This window comes from Ahaetulla prasina, chromosome 2 (genome assembly GCF_028640845.1).
Source record: "Ahaetulla prasina isolate Xishuangbanna chromosome 2, ASM2864084v1, whole genome shotgun sequence".
Classification (NCBI taxonomy): Eukaryota; Metazoa; Chordata; class Lepidosauria; order Squamata; family Colubridae; genus Ahaetulla; species Ahaetulla prasina.
Window position 1 is genome coordinate 178,274,368 of NC_080540.1, and position 18,912 is coordinate 178,293,279.

Consider the following 18,912-nt stretch of genomic DNA (forward strand, 5'->3'; position numbering starts at 1 on the left):
AAATTGATATAGTTGATGCATATTTTTTACATATATATATATATATTCTTCAAAATATGTTGTTTTATCTATGACAATTGTTTGTGTATATGACAAAAAATAAATAAAAACAAAAAAACAAAAAAAAACCCTGGTCCTTAAAAGTGATATGTATGCCAGGATCCCAAGACTGGCTGAGCTGTAAGTAGAATGAATCTTCTCATATGCTTGCCCATTTTCTTCAATGTTCAGAAACATTCTAGATTTACAGAGAAAATCTGCAAGAGAGCGTTTCCCAACTCCAAAGGAAAAGAGGTCTGCCTCGTGTACTTGGGAGCCTCCTGCATTGCAAACTGAGACCAATGTGAGGGTCCTTAATTTTTCCCGAGGATATAAGTATCTAAGCAATGCTGTGCTGGATTGGATGCCCGGACTATCTAGTCCAGCAACCTTCTTTTACAATGGCCAGCCAACTATACAAGGAAAATGTAGCTCAACAGATGATCTTCAGAGGCAGGCATGCTGCCATCAAGTCTAATAACCATTTATCTCCATGATTTCCCTGAATTGATCCAACCCTTTTTGGAAACAGCTAAGCTGATAGCTAGCATCAACCCTTGTTCATATTCTCTAATCAGTTGCACCTCTTCTGCCCAGCATTGATTCCAATCTAGAATACCTAATTCCAAGTTAGAATATTAAATACCTAGAGAGATTGGGAAAAATATGCCAAATTCAAATATTGCACAAGCCTCAGTATAGTTAGGGTGGGATTCTAATTTGCCCTGATTTGTCTTAATTTATTTTCACTGTGAAAAATATAGATTTTTTTTTTAAAAAGCTGAATTGTTTTCCTTTCAAATAGCAACAAGAAGCATTCATAAACACCATTCCTTTGCCTCTGTCTGTCTTCTCAGTTACTGACCTTGCAAGTACTTCCTGCTGGTTCATAGGTATAAGAACGTCTTCAATTACATCAGTCCCAGGTGTGTCTGGTCGGAAAATTTTCCTCATTTGCTGGTCCACTGGAGGAGAAGGTGACTCCTCTATATTGCACTCCTGAGCACCAGAGAACATGGGAGGCAGCAATTAGGAATATGCATTAGGTCTGGTTGACAGACATCTGGGTAACTCTGTGTTTTCAAAGTACCTCCAAAAAGAAATTGGAGCAAAATGAATCAAGAGTGGCCATCTTCTAAATATATAGAACTAAGTCTAAAGTCAAAGCTTATTGGAACATGAGCATACCACAGCTGCTTCCTATTATCTTAGGTTTTGATGTTGTCAGACTTCAAACCCACCCAAATGTTCTACAAGGGGAAAGGAAGAGCAAAGAATTCTCTCTACGTGTGTTGAAGATGCTCCAAACTGAAAAGCCATTCAGCTGTTGATCTTACAATGCTCAGATAATTGGAATCAGATGAAGCTGGAACATTTTCAAGATGTGTAAGACCCCTGCCCCTCCCCCCTACATATGAAATGTATGACAAACACGTCTTCCCCCTCTGCCAACGAGATCAGTTCAGAGCTACTAGATGATATCATTCTACACTGAAAATATTGATTTATGGTAATGCATAGACACAGAGATACATAGAGATAAAGAATCTAGATATCTTTAACTTCTGTGGTCCCTTGTCGCTGGCTTGGCCTGATAAAAATTGAAGTAAATAATATCTAGAAGGCGGCATTAGAGCAATCAATATGTATGTACATCAGCAATATCTGAAGCATAAGCTAATATATTTACTGAGAAATAAACTGTTTTGAGTGTTATGTGTATTTAGGATTGTAACATAATTACATAAACTTATTGATGTTTATTTTGAAGAAATTATTTCTTTCAATTGGATGTATTCCCAATTTAGGATAAGTAAGATTACCATAATGCACACTTAGGAACTAAGCCCAATTTATTTGAATGGAGATTGGAGATTCTTTGGTGCGGCTACTAGATATAGTAAAAATTCAGATGATCAGCAGAGGGCAGCAAAGAGATATGTACATTACAATTGAATTGCTGCCATCTAGGAGTAATCTGGATTTTTGCAACCCAGATTTGATAGCCCTAATTTAGGATTATGCAACTCTAAATACACTTGAAGGAAAAGTCCCATTGAATTTTGCAAGGTTAACATCTGATTTCCTCTCAAGTCTTGCAATGCTTCCTCATCAGAGATAATGGGAGAGATGTTTTTTCTGGATGCAATGAGTGAAGAATGCTGGGAGTATTTATACCTAAGGCATGTAGTTTATTGCAACTGTTCAGTTAAAGCAAGCAGGTGCCTACATTGGGTAGTTGTCCTATAAGGAGGTAGAGGATTACTTTAGTGACAACATCAAAGGTATAACTACATATGTGGGAGAAAGCACTGGTAAACTTATACTTTTACCATATACTCTTACATGGAATGTAAGAAGCTTAACACAGTAAAAGATGAAATGAATCAGTGGAGTGGACTTGGACACTTTCAGTCAAAGAATCATACAAGTTACTACTCAAGGCACAAAAACCACAGAAAGACTGGAATTTGTTTCACAGTCAGAAAGAATATAGCAAAGCTAGCCCTTGGCTGTCCAAATTTATGCTCTAAAGATGCTGAAGAAAAAATGGTTAATAGATTTTATAGTCAAGTCCAACCTAAAATAGAACTTGTAAGCAAGATGTGCTGCTTGTGATTGGAGACTACGATGCCAAAGTGAGAGACAGTAAAGAGAAAAACCTATTTGAACTGTATGACCTACATACAGAAGTGAAGGAGGAGAAAAAATTATTACTTTCTGCAAATCAAAGGATGCTAATACTCAATAACTTTCAAATAACCAAAATGAGGCCTTATGCATTGATATCCCCAGACTACCCAAAAATCAAATTGCCAATATTATCATTAATACAAGGACTGCGTTGGCCATGTCAAGATGAGGAATATGCTTAGCAAAATAGGGAGTGCCAGAACATTTCATTGTCCTCGTGTGAAACCTATACATTGGACAGGAAACCACAGCCAAGACAGACCATGGCAAAACAAAGATTCCATATTGGCAAAACAGTTAATCAAGACTGTATATTATTTTGTTATTTATTCAACCTATGTGCTGAATATATATTAAGGGTATTGGTGAAAAATATACACAATTTAAAACCTGGAGAAAGAAACAACAATAACTTGTGTACTGTGCTGACGGTTCTACTCCAAGAAGCATTTTGTGAACAATGTATTGATGACATAAAAATAATCCCACTTCTTCTTTGCTGTTTTATAATGAGGACATAAGAGTTCCATCTGGCAGAATACCTTAGCTAATAATTCAGTATCTGCAGCAGGGATGAGGGGTGAAGGAGCTTGGTCAGAAAGAGTTTCAGCTGACTCTGCCATTTCTAAAAAAAACAGGAGGTGGAGATAAAATAAGAAGATATTAGGAGAAAAATCTGTTAACATTTTGTGGTTGGAACTGATTTGAGAGAGGCATTTTTAAAGGTAGCTAAGCTTCTGAAGGGCTAGGCTAGTGATGGTTAACCTTTTCAGCACCAAATGCCAAAACTGGAGCGCACATGTGGCAGAGCACTGGAACCCAGAAGAGAGCAGCTGACCAGTGCATGCAGCGTGCAGCGGCCATCTGCTCTTCTGGGTTCCATCATGTGTATGCGCGCCGGACAGCTGGTCCAGCACGCATGCGCGCTGGCTAGCTGCTCTCTTCTGGGTTCCAGTGCACGCATGCTGGAAGAGAGCAGCTGGCTGGTGCTCATGCATGCTGGACGAGCATGCATGCAATGGAACCCGGAAGAGCAGCTGGCGACGGTGCATGTGCCCACAGAGAGGGCTCTGCGTGCCACCTCTGGCCCGTGTGCCATAGGCTCGCCATCATGGGGCTACTTATCAAGCACATCTAAATTATATTAAAATAATCAAACTACCTTTAAAATACCCAAGGCATGTCACAACTTTTGAGCATCCTTAATGCTTGGAGATTGAAAGTTGAAAAATTTGACACGCCTTAGACTGCACAAATAAGCTAAACAAGGTGGAAGTGCTGCTCTTTGAGTGGTTGAAGCTCCCGAATTTTGATCAAAAGCACTCATATAAAGCATATTACAAGGTCTAAAAGTCACCTGGATAAAGTCTTTCCAGGATAGACTCTGGAAAGATGATCTAGTGATCAGTGAGAGTTGTTAAACAGCATTACCATCTGTCTCTTCACAGAGACCTCAAACCAGTGAGGGGCCCCAAAGTATTGAGATGCGCTTGATAAGTAACTACATAAATATCATAACTTTTAACATTTTGTTTCATTTATGTGCATTCTAATTTAATATGTAACTCTTGCAAGACATCAGTTGCCACAGATTCTCTAGGACTGAGGCTAAAAACTAAAGGCATAGCTGGTGCCTTTACAGCACTTCACTCTGAGTGGTCTTGATTCACAAGATCCCAGTAGTAAAAGAAGTATAAAAATTAACTGGAACAACTGGTTACTCCAAAAACTGCACTGTTCATCTCTTCCAAAAGCCAAGCAAGAAAAACCCCATGGGATCTCCTCAGAACACTGTCTAAAATCCAAGGAAGGGCATTGGGCTTACTGCTCCACAGAGTCAGCCAGCCACCTTCCTGTTGGCAGGGAGAATGTTCCCCAGCTGGCAAAGGCAGTACTCAGCGGTTAGCAGATGGCAACTGCAATAAGTAAAAACAAGAAGATGGTAGCATAATCTGCTTCTGCAATATGACAGGGAATCTGCTTGGGGGCTGCAACACACATATGCATAAGCTTACCATTCATTGCCCTAGATAAAGAGTTTTGCCATGCCTCAAGACAACATTGGCCCTATCAATTTTCTCTGGCATTTTTGAACAGATAATAAAATATCAGACATGGAATTTTGTGCTGGTACGTTTTTTAAATCTAAGAAGTGACTATACTGTCTACTAGGATCACTTTCTGGAATTTACCACCAATATTACTAAGTAATCCTATATTCTTCCAGTTGGTCTGGAGGAAGTGTGCATATTGTTCTAATTGCATAAAATATTCTTCAATTTTAATACTTTGCTTAATGTATTATGGTTTTTACTAGTCACGAAGAAGGCAAAGTCTCTCTCTCTCTCTCTCTCTCTCTCTCACACACACACACACACACACACCACCACCACCACCACCACCACTATCACCACCAAAAAAATCTCTAATTTCCTGGAATGTTCAATGTTATCCAGCAGATCCTCTGTCATTAAAATCCCGAGAAGCTGCCACCTTGCAGTCTCCTTTATAATCTTCCTTGTGTATCTTGATTTGTGATTAAGATTTTCAATATGACTACTATGATGATGATGATACTTAAGTCTAGCAGCCTTTTGTCATCTCTGATGACAATACATGATAGAATGTTTATTAAAGTTTTGTCTTGGATGTGTTTTTATTATCTCAGGCTGAATGGGACAAGACATAACAGCTGAGTTTCTGCTTCATTATCCTTCTCATTCTCCATTATTTTCTTGTTTGTGTCAGGACAATTCTCTAGCTTCCTCTGTCCATTGACAGATGAGTAGCTGATACCCATTTACTGATCTTACAGTAAAACAGTCACAAATTTTCATTTCATAATATTCATAGGATGCAAGAGAAGCTCAACAGAAGACACTGTGACTTTATTTATATCTGTTTCGGGTGTTTCAATGTAAAATAACTATAGTAGTTTCCTGATAGGTATTCTGCCTAAGATTTTCATGCTCTTTTGGTTCATCACAAGGTTCTTCACTGGCTCCCTACATGAGTCAGAGTCTACTTCAAACTATGGATGTTTATCATCAAACATCACCACCCCATTCATAATTCTGTATTTGTCTGCCTTATTTTCTCCTGCTAGTTCTTTGTGTTCCCCGGGCAAGGTAGTCTTTTATTTTGCCACTCTAGGATTGTAATCTCTAGCAGTGGTGGGTTGCTCCGGTTCTGTCCGGTTCTATAGAACCAGTAGTGAAACCGATGGGAGGCTCCACCCAGTGGTGGGATTCAGCCAGTTCGCACCATTTCGGGAGAACCGGTTGTTAACTTTCTGAGCAGTTTGCTGAACTGGTTGTTGGAAGAAATCATTAGGGCAGAGAACTGGTTGTTAAATTATTTGAATCCCACCACTGGCTCCACCCACCCGCCCCAACATCATCAAGGGGCTTCTGCGCATGCACAGAAGCACACTCCCGTTGCAAACCATTAGTAAAGGTAAGTAGAACCCACCCCTGATCTCTAGGCTCTGGAGTTTCAGGACTCAAGCCTGAAAATCTAGAAATCAACTCTCTCCTTGTCTTCATCTCTCTGAATGTGATGGTTTTTAAAGACCCTTTTTATTTGACTGGTGGATTAACATGGAGCTTGGTTATTTTACCCTACTCAGAATAATATGAGTACTTTCCAGGTTATTGTTAGTTTTATATTAATCATGAATGCACACATGTTCTGGAATACTTGGGGACATTCTTTTAATATGTACGTTTCTTGCACCAAGACAAATTCCTTGTGTGTCCAATCACACTTGGCCAATAAAAAATTCTATTCTATTCTATTCTATTCTATTCTATTCTATTCTATTCTATTCTATTCTATTCTATTCTATTCTATTCTTGCGTTTGTTTTAGTTCTAAATATTGATTTTACTAGTTGGTTGTTAGGTTATGAACTCATTTTAAATTTTGTAACTATTTTGTTATTCTTTGGATTGGTACTGTGCCTTGATCAAGGTATGTAATAAATATGCATATTTTCTAACTAAGAACAATCTACATTTTAATTATTATAAAATAATTATTAGGCTACATTCTGCAACCAGAATCAAGTCTTGGATCCTTACCTTATCTACAATTTTGTAAGACCCAAAGAACCTTTCACATGTACCTGTTCCACTTGTACCCACTTCTTTCCTGACACTTTCTTCCAAAGTGTGGAACTTCAGATCATAAGCATTTCTCAAGGCACTGATATCTTCCTCGAGCCGAAAACGAGACTCTTGTTCAGCTTCATATTCTGCCTTCAGCTGAGCCAGCTTCTCCTCATATTCCTGAAAATGTCAGGAAAATCAGCCAAGGCTGGTATGGTAATGCATCTTTGAACCACCCAGACTCGCTTTGTAGAAAAAGATGGGTGGCATATACTGTAAATTTAATTAAAATAAATAAATAAACCTCTAGACTACCTTACCTTCTAGGGCAGGGGTGTTAAACTCACATCATCATGGTGGCACCACAAGATGTATTGGGCCTTTCCCCCCGCCTTCACTAAACCAGGCATGGGGGTGGCCAGCGCATGACACATCCGGCTCGTGTGCCAGGAGTTTGACAGCACTATTCTAGGGGATGTGTTTGTGACTGCCAGGAACGTTAAATCTTTTAGGTAAAGAACAGGAATTATAGGCAGGCATTACAATTTATTTAGTGGGTGCTCAATTGTGGAGGGTTTTATAGAAGCTCAATTTTGTGGCCTTAGCAGATGCAGTTTTGGCTAACCTAGAAAGCTAAATGGGATTAGCCCTTGTTAATTTTGGATGGAAACCACTTTGATTCTCCAGGGCTATAAATTATAAGTTATTTCTGGAAAGCTAGCATCAACCAATGTCCACAGATAGTTAACAATGCCTTAATTGTGTAAAAACGATCAAAAAAATAAACAGTGAACAATTTTTCAGAAGCCCTTTCTTTCTTGGTTGTGCCTGTTGTTTTTTCAAAATGCCACATCTTGAAGTTCACGAACAAAAACAGATAGCTGAGATCTAAAGGACAATTGTTTTCAGAGATAACGCCATCTTCAGAAAATATTTCCCAGAGAAATTTATTAACACCATCACTTCTATCTTTAGGCTCCCCCCAAAAATGAGAAACTCCTAAAATAGCAGCATCTTTTTTTCAGGTTCACCCACACCCCTCTTTAATTAATCAATTTGAAATACCTGTGTGTTTTCAAAGGGAAAGAGCCTCATGATTCAGCTTCCCTGTTGGGTGATGTTGGTATTCCCTAAAAGTCAGTTAACATGCTATCTGTACTAGGAAACCTCTATTGCTCTCAATCTGCCATGCTGCCTAGGGTTTATGTGTGAATTAATCTATTTGGAAGATCAGATTGAGGAAAACTTCAGCATAGAATTTCCTTCCTGTACCAGTGTTCAAAGGACATAGCCAACTTACTTCTCGGATTAGTTGCTTCTCTTTCTCAACATCTGGCTGGAACTCAGGAGCAACTTCTAGCTTGTCCTCAGGTTGAACAGCCTCAGGAGGTAACAAGTAAGGACATTCCACTAAGAGAGGAAGGAAAAACTGTAACTAAAAAGCAGATGTCTTAAGAGGCTTATCCATACTGCAGGATAAGGAGCAACCCTTCAGTTCCTCCTGTCCTGTGCTCATGCTGGCTTGACACTGAGACACTTGGGCAAGGAATTCGGCCTGGATGGCAGGTTGCTATGTCCTCCTACTCCACAATTCCCACTTTTCTGTTTCAGGAAAGCAGTCACTGCTCAATTTATGGTACTTCCTGAGAGCAAGTCTTCTCAGACATATTTATGGTATGTATGTATGTATGTATATATATATATATGTATATATATATATATATATATATATATATATATATATATATATATATATTTGTTTTCTGAGGTTTTCACGGTGTTTGTATATAGGTCTTTGGTTGTTGGGTTTTCTCCCGTGTAAGATTGGAAGTGTCTTGGCGGCGTTTGACGAAGTCTCATTCGTCATCTTCAGGCTTCAGCTTCGTTTTGCTCCCAGAAGCACGAAGCTGAAGCCTGAAGATGACGAATGAGACTTCGTCGAAACGTCGCCAAGACACTTCCAATCTTACACGGGAGAAAACCCGAACAACCAAAGACCTATATATATATATATATATATATATATATATATATATATATATATAATTGAACTGACTAGTGAAAATTAAAAGCATTGAACTGTACATATGTGTAATGAATTAATGAAAATGAAAATTTCTTTTTATTGCCCAGTTGTTCTCTTTATGTTTTCTAGAGTTTTACAGCTATCAGGATTACTGTAATAGCACAATGGTTCTAACACTTATCTTTTAATTGGCTGGTTGTTTGAAACTCGGCAGAAATTTGCTTTAAGCAAACATTACATTTGTTCCCCATGAGCTGCAGTGTACTCATGAATTTATTAAAAAAACAAAAGCATGGGAGAAAGATAACCCGAAGAAAAATAGTAAGTTTATTTTTAGATTTCTGCTGGGTTTTGACCTAGCGACTTTCTATTCAGAAGGCAAGCATTCTAACCTTTGTCCTGTTATAACATTCCTGGTAAAAGTAACTCTAGAAGATATTAGAGACCATAGTAATTCCTGATTCAGTTGAGAGGGCATTCTTAATTTTGTTAATTAATCAATGAGCTTCTGGGGTTATCTTGTAAGAAAGCAGAATGGCCAGGAGCATTCAAAATACTACGTGGGGAAATGGAGTACTTTAAAATTGCAGGGGGAAAAAATCCCACTTCAAGAGGTCAAATTAACAATGGGAGGAGGTAAGTATAGAGTGACATTGCCTGGTGTTGACTTAAGAAATGGTTGCTGGTCCATTTTGGTAACCAGGTAACCACACAGTGCAGATGAGCCCAAGATGGCTTGAAAATGGTCCTGGCAGCAAGATTATTCTACTAATTATTTTATAATGATTGAAACTACCATCACTTCTAAGAGTTGGATACTGTCCACATTAACTCCGGATAGATGAACTTTCAACATTTTGTTTCTCTCATTATTTTAGCGTGGGAAATACATGGTTGGAATTAGCTGTGACAGGCAATCTAGATTTTGTAACCACAATTTGAAGAAAAAACATGATTTCCTAGAATTTACAAGTACTGAATTTCTGGGAAAATGCTATTTTCTCCCCATCATTTTAAGAAACTATTAAAAATATCTATGCATCATGGAAAAATGGTTTGCCAGCATTAAGGGCATCTAAGAAAAAAGTCAGCAAAAATCCTTTTGGAAGTTAATTAGATCCCCCAAAGTTTGTTAAAGAAGAAATTAGCTATTATCCTTTCCATGCTTGAGATGCAATAAACACAAAGGAACTCTAGTACACATGTTAAGATTACCCTCACTGGGAATTCTTCATTGGTTAGCTGTTATTACTCGGGTGAACTACAGTAGTTTCTTGGGAAAAAGTTAAAGCTAAGGGATTACTGAACTGTATTCCAAAACTTGGGATTTATCAATGTATAAAAATCTTTGGATAAATTATGCCTGGATATCAGTGTAAAAAGTACTATGTTTGTGTAGCAGATTCTAAATGTTGGTTCAATTAATTTTGTTGAATTAGTTTTGATGTTGTTAAAGTGGCAGGATCAGGATAATGTCATTTTATTTGATCTTTTCCTTGGAGATATCAAGGATAGAAATCGGAGGCTTCTTTACAAGTGACACACATTCTATCATTTGAAAATAAAACAATTAAGAAGAAATGTCCTTGGAAATAAATAAGAAAGTATACCCAGTGTTTTTATTCCTTCACAAACATTTTCCATTTTGTTCCTCTGGAGCATCTCTAGTCATTGAATGCAACTTGTGTGAACATATTCTTAAATTTCCCTTTCACTTGTCAGACAACTAACTGAAAAGTGGGTGGTGCCCCTCCTTTATAATAATGCAATGACTGTCATTATTGAAGCAGATAAACTCTTTTTCAAGCAAACAACCCAAGGAACTAATGCAATTGAGGGGTCCTTGGTACTCTCTGAGCTTGGTTCCTTTTTTGCAGGCGTTTCATTATCAAAACTAAGCAACATCATCAGTATTTTAAAGCAATTGTACCATCCATCTAAATGGGCCCTACCTTGTAAGTTATTCAGGTTCATCTGCTGAGCCAAAATAGCTTTCAAATGCTTGATCTCCTCCTGGTACTCCCTCAGGAGAGCATCTTTAGGGTCCTCATTGATGCGAGGCTTGTTGCGGATATTCTTGGCTCGGTGGGCATAGCGCAAACTGCTAAGAGTCTCATCATAATTGTTGTCAGCAGGAGACAAGCATGCCACCATAAGTGTCTTGGTGTTACCTCCAAGAGAGTCCTGCAGCACCCGTGTCAGTTTGGAGTCTCGGTAAGGGACATGCCTACATCTTCCATCTGCCAGGGCTGAGATCACATTGCCAAGTGCTGAGAGAGACAGGTTGATTTTGGTGGCCTCTTTGAGGCGCTCACCAACAGCTCCAGTTTTGGACTGCCTCTCACTCCCAGCAAGGTCTACCAGATTGAGCTTTGAAGCCCTCAGATGATCTTGACCTCTCTCATCTGCATAAAAAGAATGAATCTGGGTTGATCAAAGTTCTTGAAAGAGAAAGTAACTCTTAAATTGTACATTATAGCCTTTAGCAACCTGACGTTCCTCAGTCTACCTGGGATTGTATCTCCCAGACTTCTCAGCTAATAAGGTTGTTAGCTCATCTGTAACAACCCAACCTCATCCAACAGATTTCAGATTCAGAAAAGCTGCTCTAAAATGTGAGGAATGTGTACTTCCTCTGCCATTGATAAGAAAATTATTTCTGTTCATTTCAGGTGTCAGAAAGCACATTTTCAGGCATTTCAAAAACTGAACCATGTGGATCACATCTACTCATGAATAAAATCACACGATAATAAAGTGATGAAGTGCTTGAATGGACTAGCATACTCCATTCCTCTATTACAATGTTCCTCTACATTAACATGTATAAAGGAAATGTTTTTTTTTTAATTTTATTTTAAACATTTATATGGCTGTCCAACTCAACCAATGTGACTCTGGGAAGTATAGAACAAAAATGAACATTAAACAAGATTAAAAAAAGTTACATATCATTAAAAATAGCTCAGATGTGTAAAATGGCAAACTGAGCAGCTTGTGCTTCAAAAAGTTAAGTTAAAATATAATGTAGTTTCCTTGGTAACACACATCAACCAAAGTGATTTTGATTTAGTATTACATGTGAATTAGGTTTTTACTAGTTGTTCAACAAACTATGATTAAAATAAATGTTGCCTTAACTATGTGAAACCAATGATAACCTGACTAGGAATAAATGACATGAAGTAGCAATGCACAATCTTCTATGATCGTATAAGAGAACCAGGAGCATGATTTTAAGTTTTGTAATCAATAATCTCCATAAAGATTTCATATATTTCACTATGCAATATCCTTATAGGTAGCTGTTATTGTTTAGAAGAAAGCAGTCTGGTGGCAGCGCAACCTTTATACAACTTCCACAGATCAATTGTGGAGCAATTTTTTTTTTTTAATTTTTCTCTCCCTGATTCACCAACAGTGATCCAGAAGTCTGCTTTATGCTATCCCAACCCATCTCCTTACCCATCTACATTTCATTTTTACCTACAACGTAGATTTCCATATTGATGGTGAAGATAGAATGGGAACGGGAGGAGTCCTTGTTCATCAAGGTATAGCCCACTGCACGATTTTTCCAGCCTGTCTCCATGATGCGCTCGCACTGGGTGATACTATGTACTGTGTGCTGTGAAAGACCCTTCACATACACCCCTTTTTCTGGATGCTCTTTCAGCTGCAAGGAGGATCAACAATTACAACAAAGACTGCAGAGACTAAGAAATGGCCAGAAGCTGTTTTGTCAAGTTTTAGGGCAGTAATCAGGTGTCCAGGCAACTGGATATTTTGGATCCAGAATACAATAAGCACAAAGTGAATAAAGGGATTTAGGTTTTATTATTAGTCAAGCATAATGTATAAAAGCACACATACCCAACTCTCTTGTAAGCTATCAGGAGCTCCAGTAGAGATATTCCAAGGACGTCCAATTTTCACAATACCACACTATGGGTTTCATGTGGAAGCCTCCAACAAACAAACAACAACTACCCCAAAGCTTGGCACTTTGACTTCATGGTCTTGCCATGGTCGGGAGACTGCAGGACCTGCCCAGCACATGATTCTGGGATGGGAATTGAATGTCTGAGACTTTTAAGGTGGGAAAAGCTTTGAAACTACATGAAGATCTCCCACCTCTTCACCTTCATTCAGTCAGCAAGAGTGAAAAACAAGCAGGCTAGCTCAAAATGAGCTCTGCACTTTTAGACTTTTTTTTAATACGAAGGAGAAATCAAAGCAAGCCACCGAACTCCTCAAAATAACAGTGGTCTTCCACACTGCCACTAGAGGCTCAAGGTGTAAGAAGGAAGATCTTGAATATACAATACAGTATAGTATAATGGTGCTTTACTACTAAATGAATGCCCTGATACTGAATATCCGAAGGGATAAATTCTCCTTTCTTATATAAGTTTATTAAATCATTTAAAAACAAAGGCAAAAACTAATACAACTAATATCATGTAAGGAAAAGAAAAAGAAATCAAGGAAAGTGCAAGAAAGAAAAAAAAAGTAAAAGAAAAATAGAAAAAGATACAAAAAAGTGGTTTCTGATCTTCTTTACAGCAGTTACGAGTACAATTGTGGATTTACCTCTTTCTCTTAAGTTACATCATGACTCTTCTTTCTATATCTCATCTAATCATATAAATCAGTGATGGTGAACCTACGGCACATGTGCCACAGATGGCACACAGCGCCCTCTCAGTGGGCATATGAGCTGTCGCCCCAGTTCAGCTCTGCCGCGCATGCACGCACGGCTCCTGCCAGCCAGTTAATCATCGGGTCTCTGCTGTGCATACACGGGGAGCGGGGCGCATGCAGGGGCCGCGCACATGCATGGGGCGCATGCACAGGAGGGGGCATGCTCATTACATTTTGGGGGTTCAGGTGCACATGCACCCATTCATGGGTGCACACGCATGCTTTGGGCACTCAGTCCGGAAAAGGTTAGCCGTTACTGATCTTAATGATAAGTTCATTTTTTTCTATTTTACACAAAAGTCTATAAGGGGTTTCTAGTTAGCAATAAACATAGATACTGTTGTTTCTCTAACCAACATGTCAATTTGTCCATATCAGCAAGTTGTTTTATCTTTGCTAACCATTTCTCCATTCTAGGAAAACATATATCAACATAGACATGCATAAATCTGGTCTATCTTGATTTTAACTGATGGGGCGAGATATCAGAACCCAGAATGTTCAAGAATTTGTCCCTTCAGAACGGAGAAATTGATCACCCTGATATATATTGCTTAATTCAATGTGTTACTTATTTGGCTAACCTGTCTCATCTTTGATTTTATGTCACTAATATTTTTTTTTATTGTATATCATACATTCTTGACATAGTTTCTTTTGCTCACACTGAACTGTCAGAGCTTAAATTTCTGGCATTGTTGGGTTGTTTGACTTACTTCATACTAAGTTCTTGCCCTGTTAGTCTGTTGTCCTCACCTCCAGTTTCTGCTTGGTGTTTGGACCCAGGAGGTCTCTGATTTCTTCATTATAGATCTCCAGGTAAGAGGCTCTCACCAAAAACTTGGTGTTTTCTGCACACTATAAAAAAACAAAAGAAAAAAAATTCTTAGATTTCCAGTCTGAGAATTTATTTGGTGGGGGCAGGGGGATTTATTTCCCATAGGCCCATAGGTTGATCCTATTTTAATAGGATCTGAGACTGTTGTACTCCAACGATCTACAACTATGCACACAGGATGTCAAGAAAATGGCTTATAAATATACAATTATTAATACTATTTTCTTATTTATTCATTACTTATTCCTGTATTGCCAGAGCAACATACATTACTGTTACCTTATAAAATATGTTAGCTCATACTGTGTGTGCGCGCATGTTTGCAAAAAATATTTTAAAGGAAACTTCAAAACTGTTGATATAGTTTGAACCTCCCAATGTCTAATACAAAATCAGAATGGCTTCATCAATATGTACTATCAAAATATACTGTAGGGAGGAAGTTCATTTATTAGAGCTCTTACCTTTTGCTATCATTGGAAAGATATCATCGTATCTTTAGTCACCATTTACTTCTAGAATTTTAATTATTTATTTTGTGTAGTGAATTGTGTAGTGCAACCCTAGTCCAAGGTGCCTGAGGCAGAAAATCTAATTTCAAAGAAAAGGTATAAATAAAAGAGTAAAACAACTGATTTGGAAATGCACAAAAATATATTGGAAGAATATTTTTAATATTGAAGCTCATCCACAATTTCTCAAGATGTAGTCCTTAAAATTTTGTAAATAAAAAAGAATAGCACCCACTGAGAATAAAATATGGAATAATACATGTCGGATAACAACATCTAAAGAGGATATTTCATGTGAACTAACATGGAGCAAAACCTTTCAGGAAGGTTTCTTATACACAAATAGATGTTATACAAGAATGTATAACATTCTTTGTTAGTGCTCTTTCAATAAGACCTGTGCAAATGTTTGAAGTTACAGCTAAAATTGCTTGTTGTAGTGTATCATCATACAATGATTATTATTGTTGAAATGTATCATCATACAATGATTATTAAGGTTTGAGATATATTTCTAATTTATATTATCACAAATATCACTCCTCAACATATTATATTAGTTATTATACATATACAAACACACACTTATATGTGTGCTATGTGTACAAACACAAACACATAATGCCACTGTTGATTTTAGGAGAATTGTATTATATCTGAGCCTTCTCTGTTGCATGAATGAGTTCAGTCATATTTGAGCATAGTTATATGGGTATCACTAACGGACACCACTAATAAATAATAGTCTCTTTGATAAAATGGAATTATATTAAATGTTACTAAATTTAACTCGTGCTTGTGTTGTTCAGGATCTCTCTTTAATGTTTCTGCAGTGAAAGACTGGTAACACCTATCTGTAAGAGAGTAGATGGACTGGTTGGTCCATTAGATAGAATCTCAATGTTATGCAGTGGTGGAAATTGGCATACCCACAGGAAAATAAGAGCACATCAACCCACAGCAGCTAAACTATAATGGCTAAGATAAGCTAGTTTCTTAATGAGGCACATAAAGTTGTTGAATTAGAGTTTCTGGAAGAAGAAACATAGAAGAATCAGTTGTCTAAATGACAACTAGATACACTTTTGTACATTTTTTTATCAGTGATATACCTGCACGCTCTCAAACAAATGTTCAAAGGCTCTGGGAATGATACCCTTCTGGGAAGGTGGGTCCAGAATCCCTTGCATGGTAAAGGATTTCCCACTGCCTGTCTGCCCATAGGCAAAAATGGTCCCATTATAGCCTTCTGTAACACCCTGAAAAAGAAGAAATCGATCAATCAGAATAACGATAAACAATTTGGATTTATATGTTTCTACCTCAGTATCTGTCCTGTCTTACTGGATCCTCTTTCTAGCAAGCTCATCAGACACATACGGTAATTGCTTGACTAAACTTGTCCTAGAGTTTCAGCAGCCTCTTCTTATAGAGACAGAAATAGAATCTGGAAACGTAAATTGAGAGGCCAACATTCAGATCCATTATCTAAGCATCTTTGGACAGGTGTTTCAACAAAAACAAAGATGCAAATTAATAGGGAAAGTATTCAGTGACTTCCAGAAATACATCACCTAACTTCATGTAAATTCTACAACTGACAAATTTTGAACAACAGAATAGCACAGTTTACTCCAACCTGGAACTAGAATTCTCATTATCCTCAACAAGATTGGCCAAAATTCTATATCAAAGTAAGAGGTGAAAGAATGAGAAAGTGTGAGGGAAAATAAACCTGATAACCTACAGGGGTAAAGAAGTAACATTTGCAGTCATATTTCTATCTGGAAACAGAAATTAAAGGAGACTATTTGTAAGTATTCATGTACAAGGGATTTTTTTCTTGGAGATGACTGGGTAGGAGTTGACTGAGTTTAGGAGTTTATGTGGGACAATTAATCAGAGTCACTTTAACCTAAAACAAGCCAGGGACCATTTTAACTGAAAACTTTAACACAGTTGATTGGTTACCCCATTCTTGGCATAGTCAAGTATATTGTGCAGAACTAGACATAATGTCATTTCTGAACCATAGGTATAACTTAAAATGTTGGGTGTTCCCAGCCAATCTTAACCATATTGACCCAATTTAAATCATATTAATCCAGCCACAATTTACCATGAACTGCCTGTACTTGCAATAGTTATGTACTGTAATTAATTTGACACCAATAACACCTGATCACTTTCACTCACCTCTATCACCGGGTAGGCAATTTCATTGTAGATCTGTTCCGTATTGTGGTTCAGGTAATATGCCCCATCAAAAGTAAATTGTTTGGGAGGATCATCTTCAGCTGCAGGATTCTGGATGAAGCACTGACCACGGGCACTGTCCATATTAATTACTACCTTGCAGCCAAGCTGTTTTTCACGTTCATTCAAAGGGCGGCAACGCACAATCACTTTCACTGCTTCTGAGGCCATGGCGAAAACCCATGAACTCTAGCTTGTTGGTGTGTGTGTGTGTCTGTGTGTTTGCATGCACTAGGTCAAATTAATTCTGGAGCATGAAGTTCCTACTCACTTCTGTGGATGTCAGGAGCAAAGTGATAAAAAAGGCAGGTTATAGGCAGCTGTTGTGTTCAGATATAACTGGCCTTGGGAACTGGCTCATTTTGCCTGGCAGTGTAAGCATTGGAAAACAAATACTTCCTTATGGGTACAGTCAATGTAAAGAGATGTGCCTGAAGAAGATTGCAAACGGCAATGACCTTTCTAGAAAGAAGGGAGGACCAACTTCAATTTAAAAATTTCAAGGATGGGGAAAAAACTCCCCAAAGGCAATGTTGGGCCTGAATGGTAGAGAGGAATCCGAATGAAAGAGGCAGTTGATTTCCCTTGGTCTTGCTGTGAGAGAGGTAGTGATATGCTACAGCAGAAGGTTCCAGGTTTCCATCTGCCACTAGACTGTGAATTTGTACAGATTCTGGGGACAGTTTTCTATGGGACACACCTAGAACCCACTTATGACCTCACAATACCTCCTAGAGGCATAGAAGGCCAAGCAGTGGAAGGGAGGCATCTAGCAAATGATCTCCACTTCTTTCATCCAAGGCTTTGATGCTGTAGCAGTGAAAGGAATACAGGGCCCCTCCACCACTCTGACTGCAGTTGATCCAAAAATGGGCTTTCAGGCTCAGAAACCATGTAGCATTGCTACTCCCCCACCCCAAAGAGACTTCAATGTTATTAGGGACTCTGAATTATGCCTGCGTGGAAAAAGCACAGGGTTTCCACAGGGAAGCTGGCAAGAAATTAGGCCCTTTTCCTGATCAGTTTGACTCTAAGGATTACTAAGCCCTGTGTCTCAGAAACAGGAACATGGGAAGATGCATTAAGTCAAGTACAGTCCCATCTCAAGCCTGGTGCAATAGACCTAGTTCTTCCATCAACCGCTGCTCTTTGGCAGGATATCAAAACAGATAAATGGCAGTGGAAAGAATAAAAGACCCTTATGGAGTGCCACCTTGACTTTGGCAATCTGTGATCAGCGAGTGAATGGAGAGTGTGAGGCTCACACTAAGCTGTGGAGCAGTGTCAGAAAAATGGCATGAGATAAACACACAAAAGAGGGCTGTGCTAAGACATGATCCAGTATCAAAGAAGTGCCTGGAAAGGTATTTGTGTCTTGCATGTGGAGTAGAGGGTTGGTGGCTGAAAAACCACTTCACCTCTATTGATCTGGGATGAACTGGGGGGAGTGGGGCAGCAGAGACTACAACCTATTTATTATTTGAATGAAAAGGGGCAGAATGATGGACGGATGGGGAAGCTGAGGAAAGTTTAGCGAGTGCAAGCAGTGTGGCATAAAGCAGAGGTGCCCCGCGAAGTAGGAAGCGCAGGGAAGCAATGTTCCCTTTTAGAAGTGGGCAGAGCTTGCCATGCAAAAAAAAAAAACTGCTGGGGGGGTGGGGGGGGTTGAGAGAGAAAATGGGGCAGTGGTGGAGGGCAACACCCAGGGCGCGGCCTCTGTCCCCGGACCTTCCTT

The 18,912-nt window shown here is 38.6% G+C and overlaps 1 protein-coding gene across 1 annotated transcript in view; it reads right to left on the reverse strand.

The window, feature by feature from the left end:
- The window catches only part of KIF17 (kinesin family member 17), a 29,998-nt gene extending 12,387 nt beyond the window's left edge, over window positions 1-17,611 (reverse strand). The window contains exons 1-9 of the mRNA XM_058172434.1: window positions 17,118-17,611; window positions 16,034-16,180; window positions 14,328-14,429; window positions 12,354-12,543; window positions 10,820-11,272; window positions 8,142-8,251; window positions 6,859-7,021; window positions 3,276-3,358; window positions 905-1,038 (exon numbers count right to left, since the gene is read on the reverse strand). Coding sequence (XP_058028417.1) covers window positions 905-1,038; window positions 3,276-3,358; window positions 6,859-7,021; window positions 8,142-8,251; window positions 10,820-11,272; window positions 12,354-12,543; window positions 14,328-14,429; window positions 16,034-16,180; window positions 17,118-17,348 — 1,613 coding nt within the window. The 5' untranslated portion in view covers window positions 17,349-17,611. The remainder of the gene's footprint in view (window positions 1-904; window positions 1,039-3,275; window positions 3,359-6,858; window positions 7,022-8,141; window positions 8,252-10,819; window positions 11,273-12,353; window positions 12,544-14,327; window positions 14,430-16,033; window positions 16,181-17,117) is intronic.
- Between the last annotated feature and the right edge of the window lie 1,301 nt (window positions 17,612-18,912).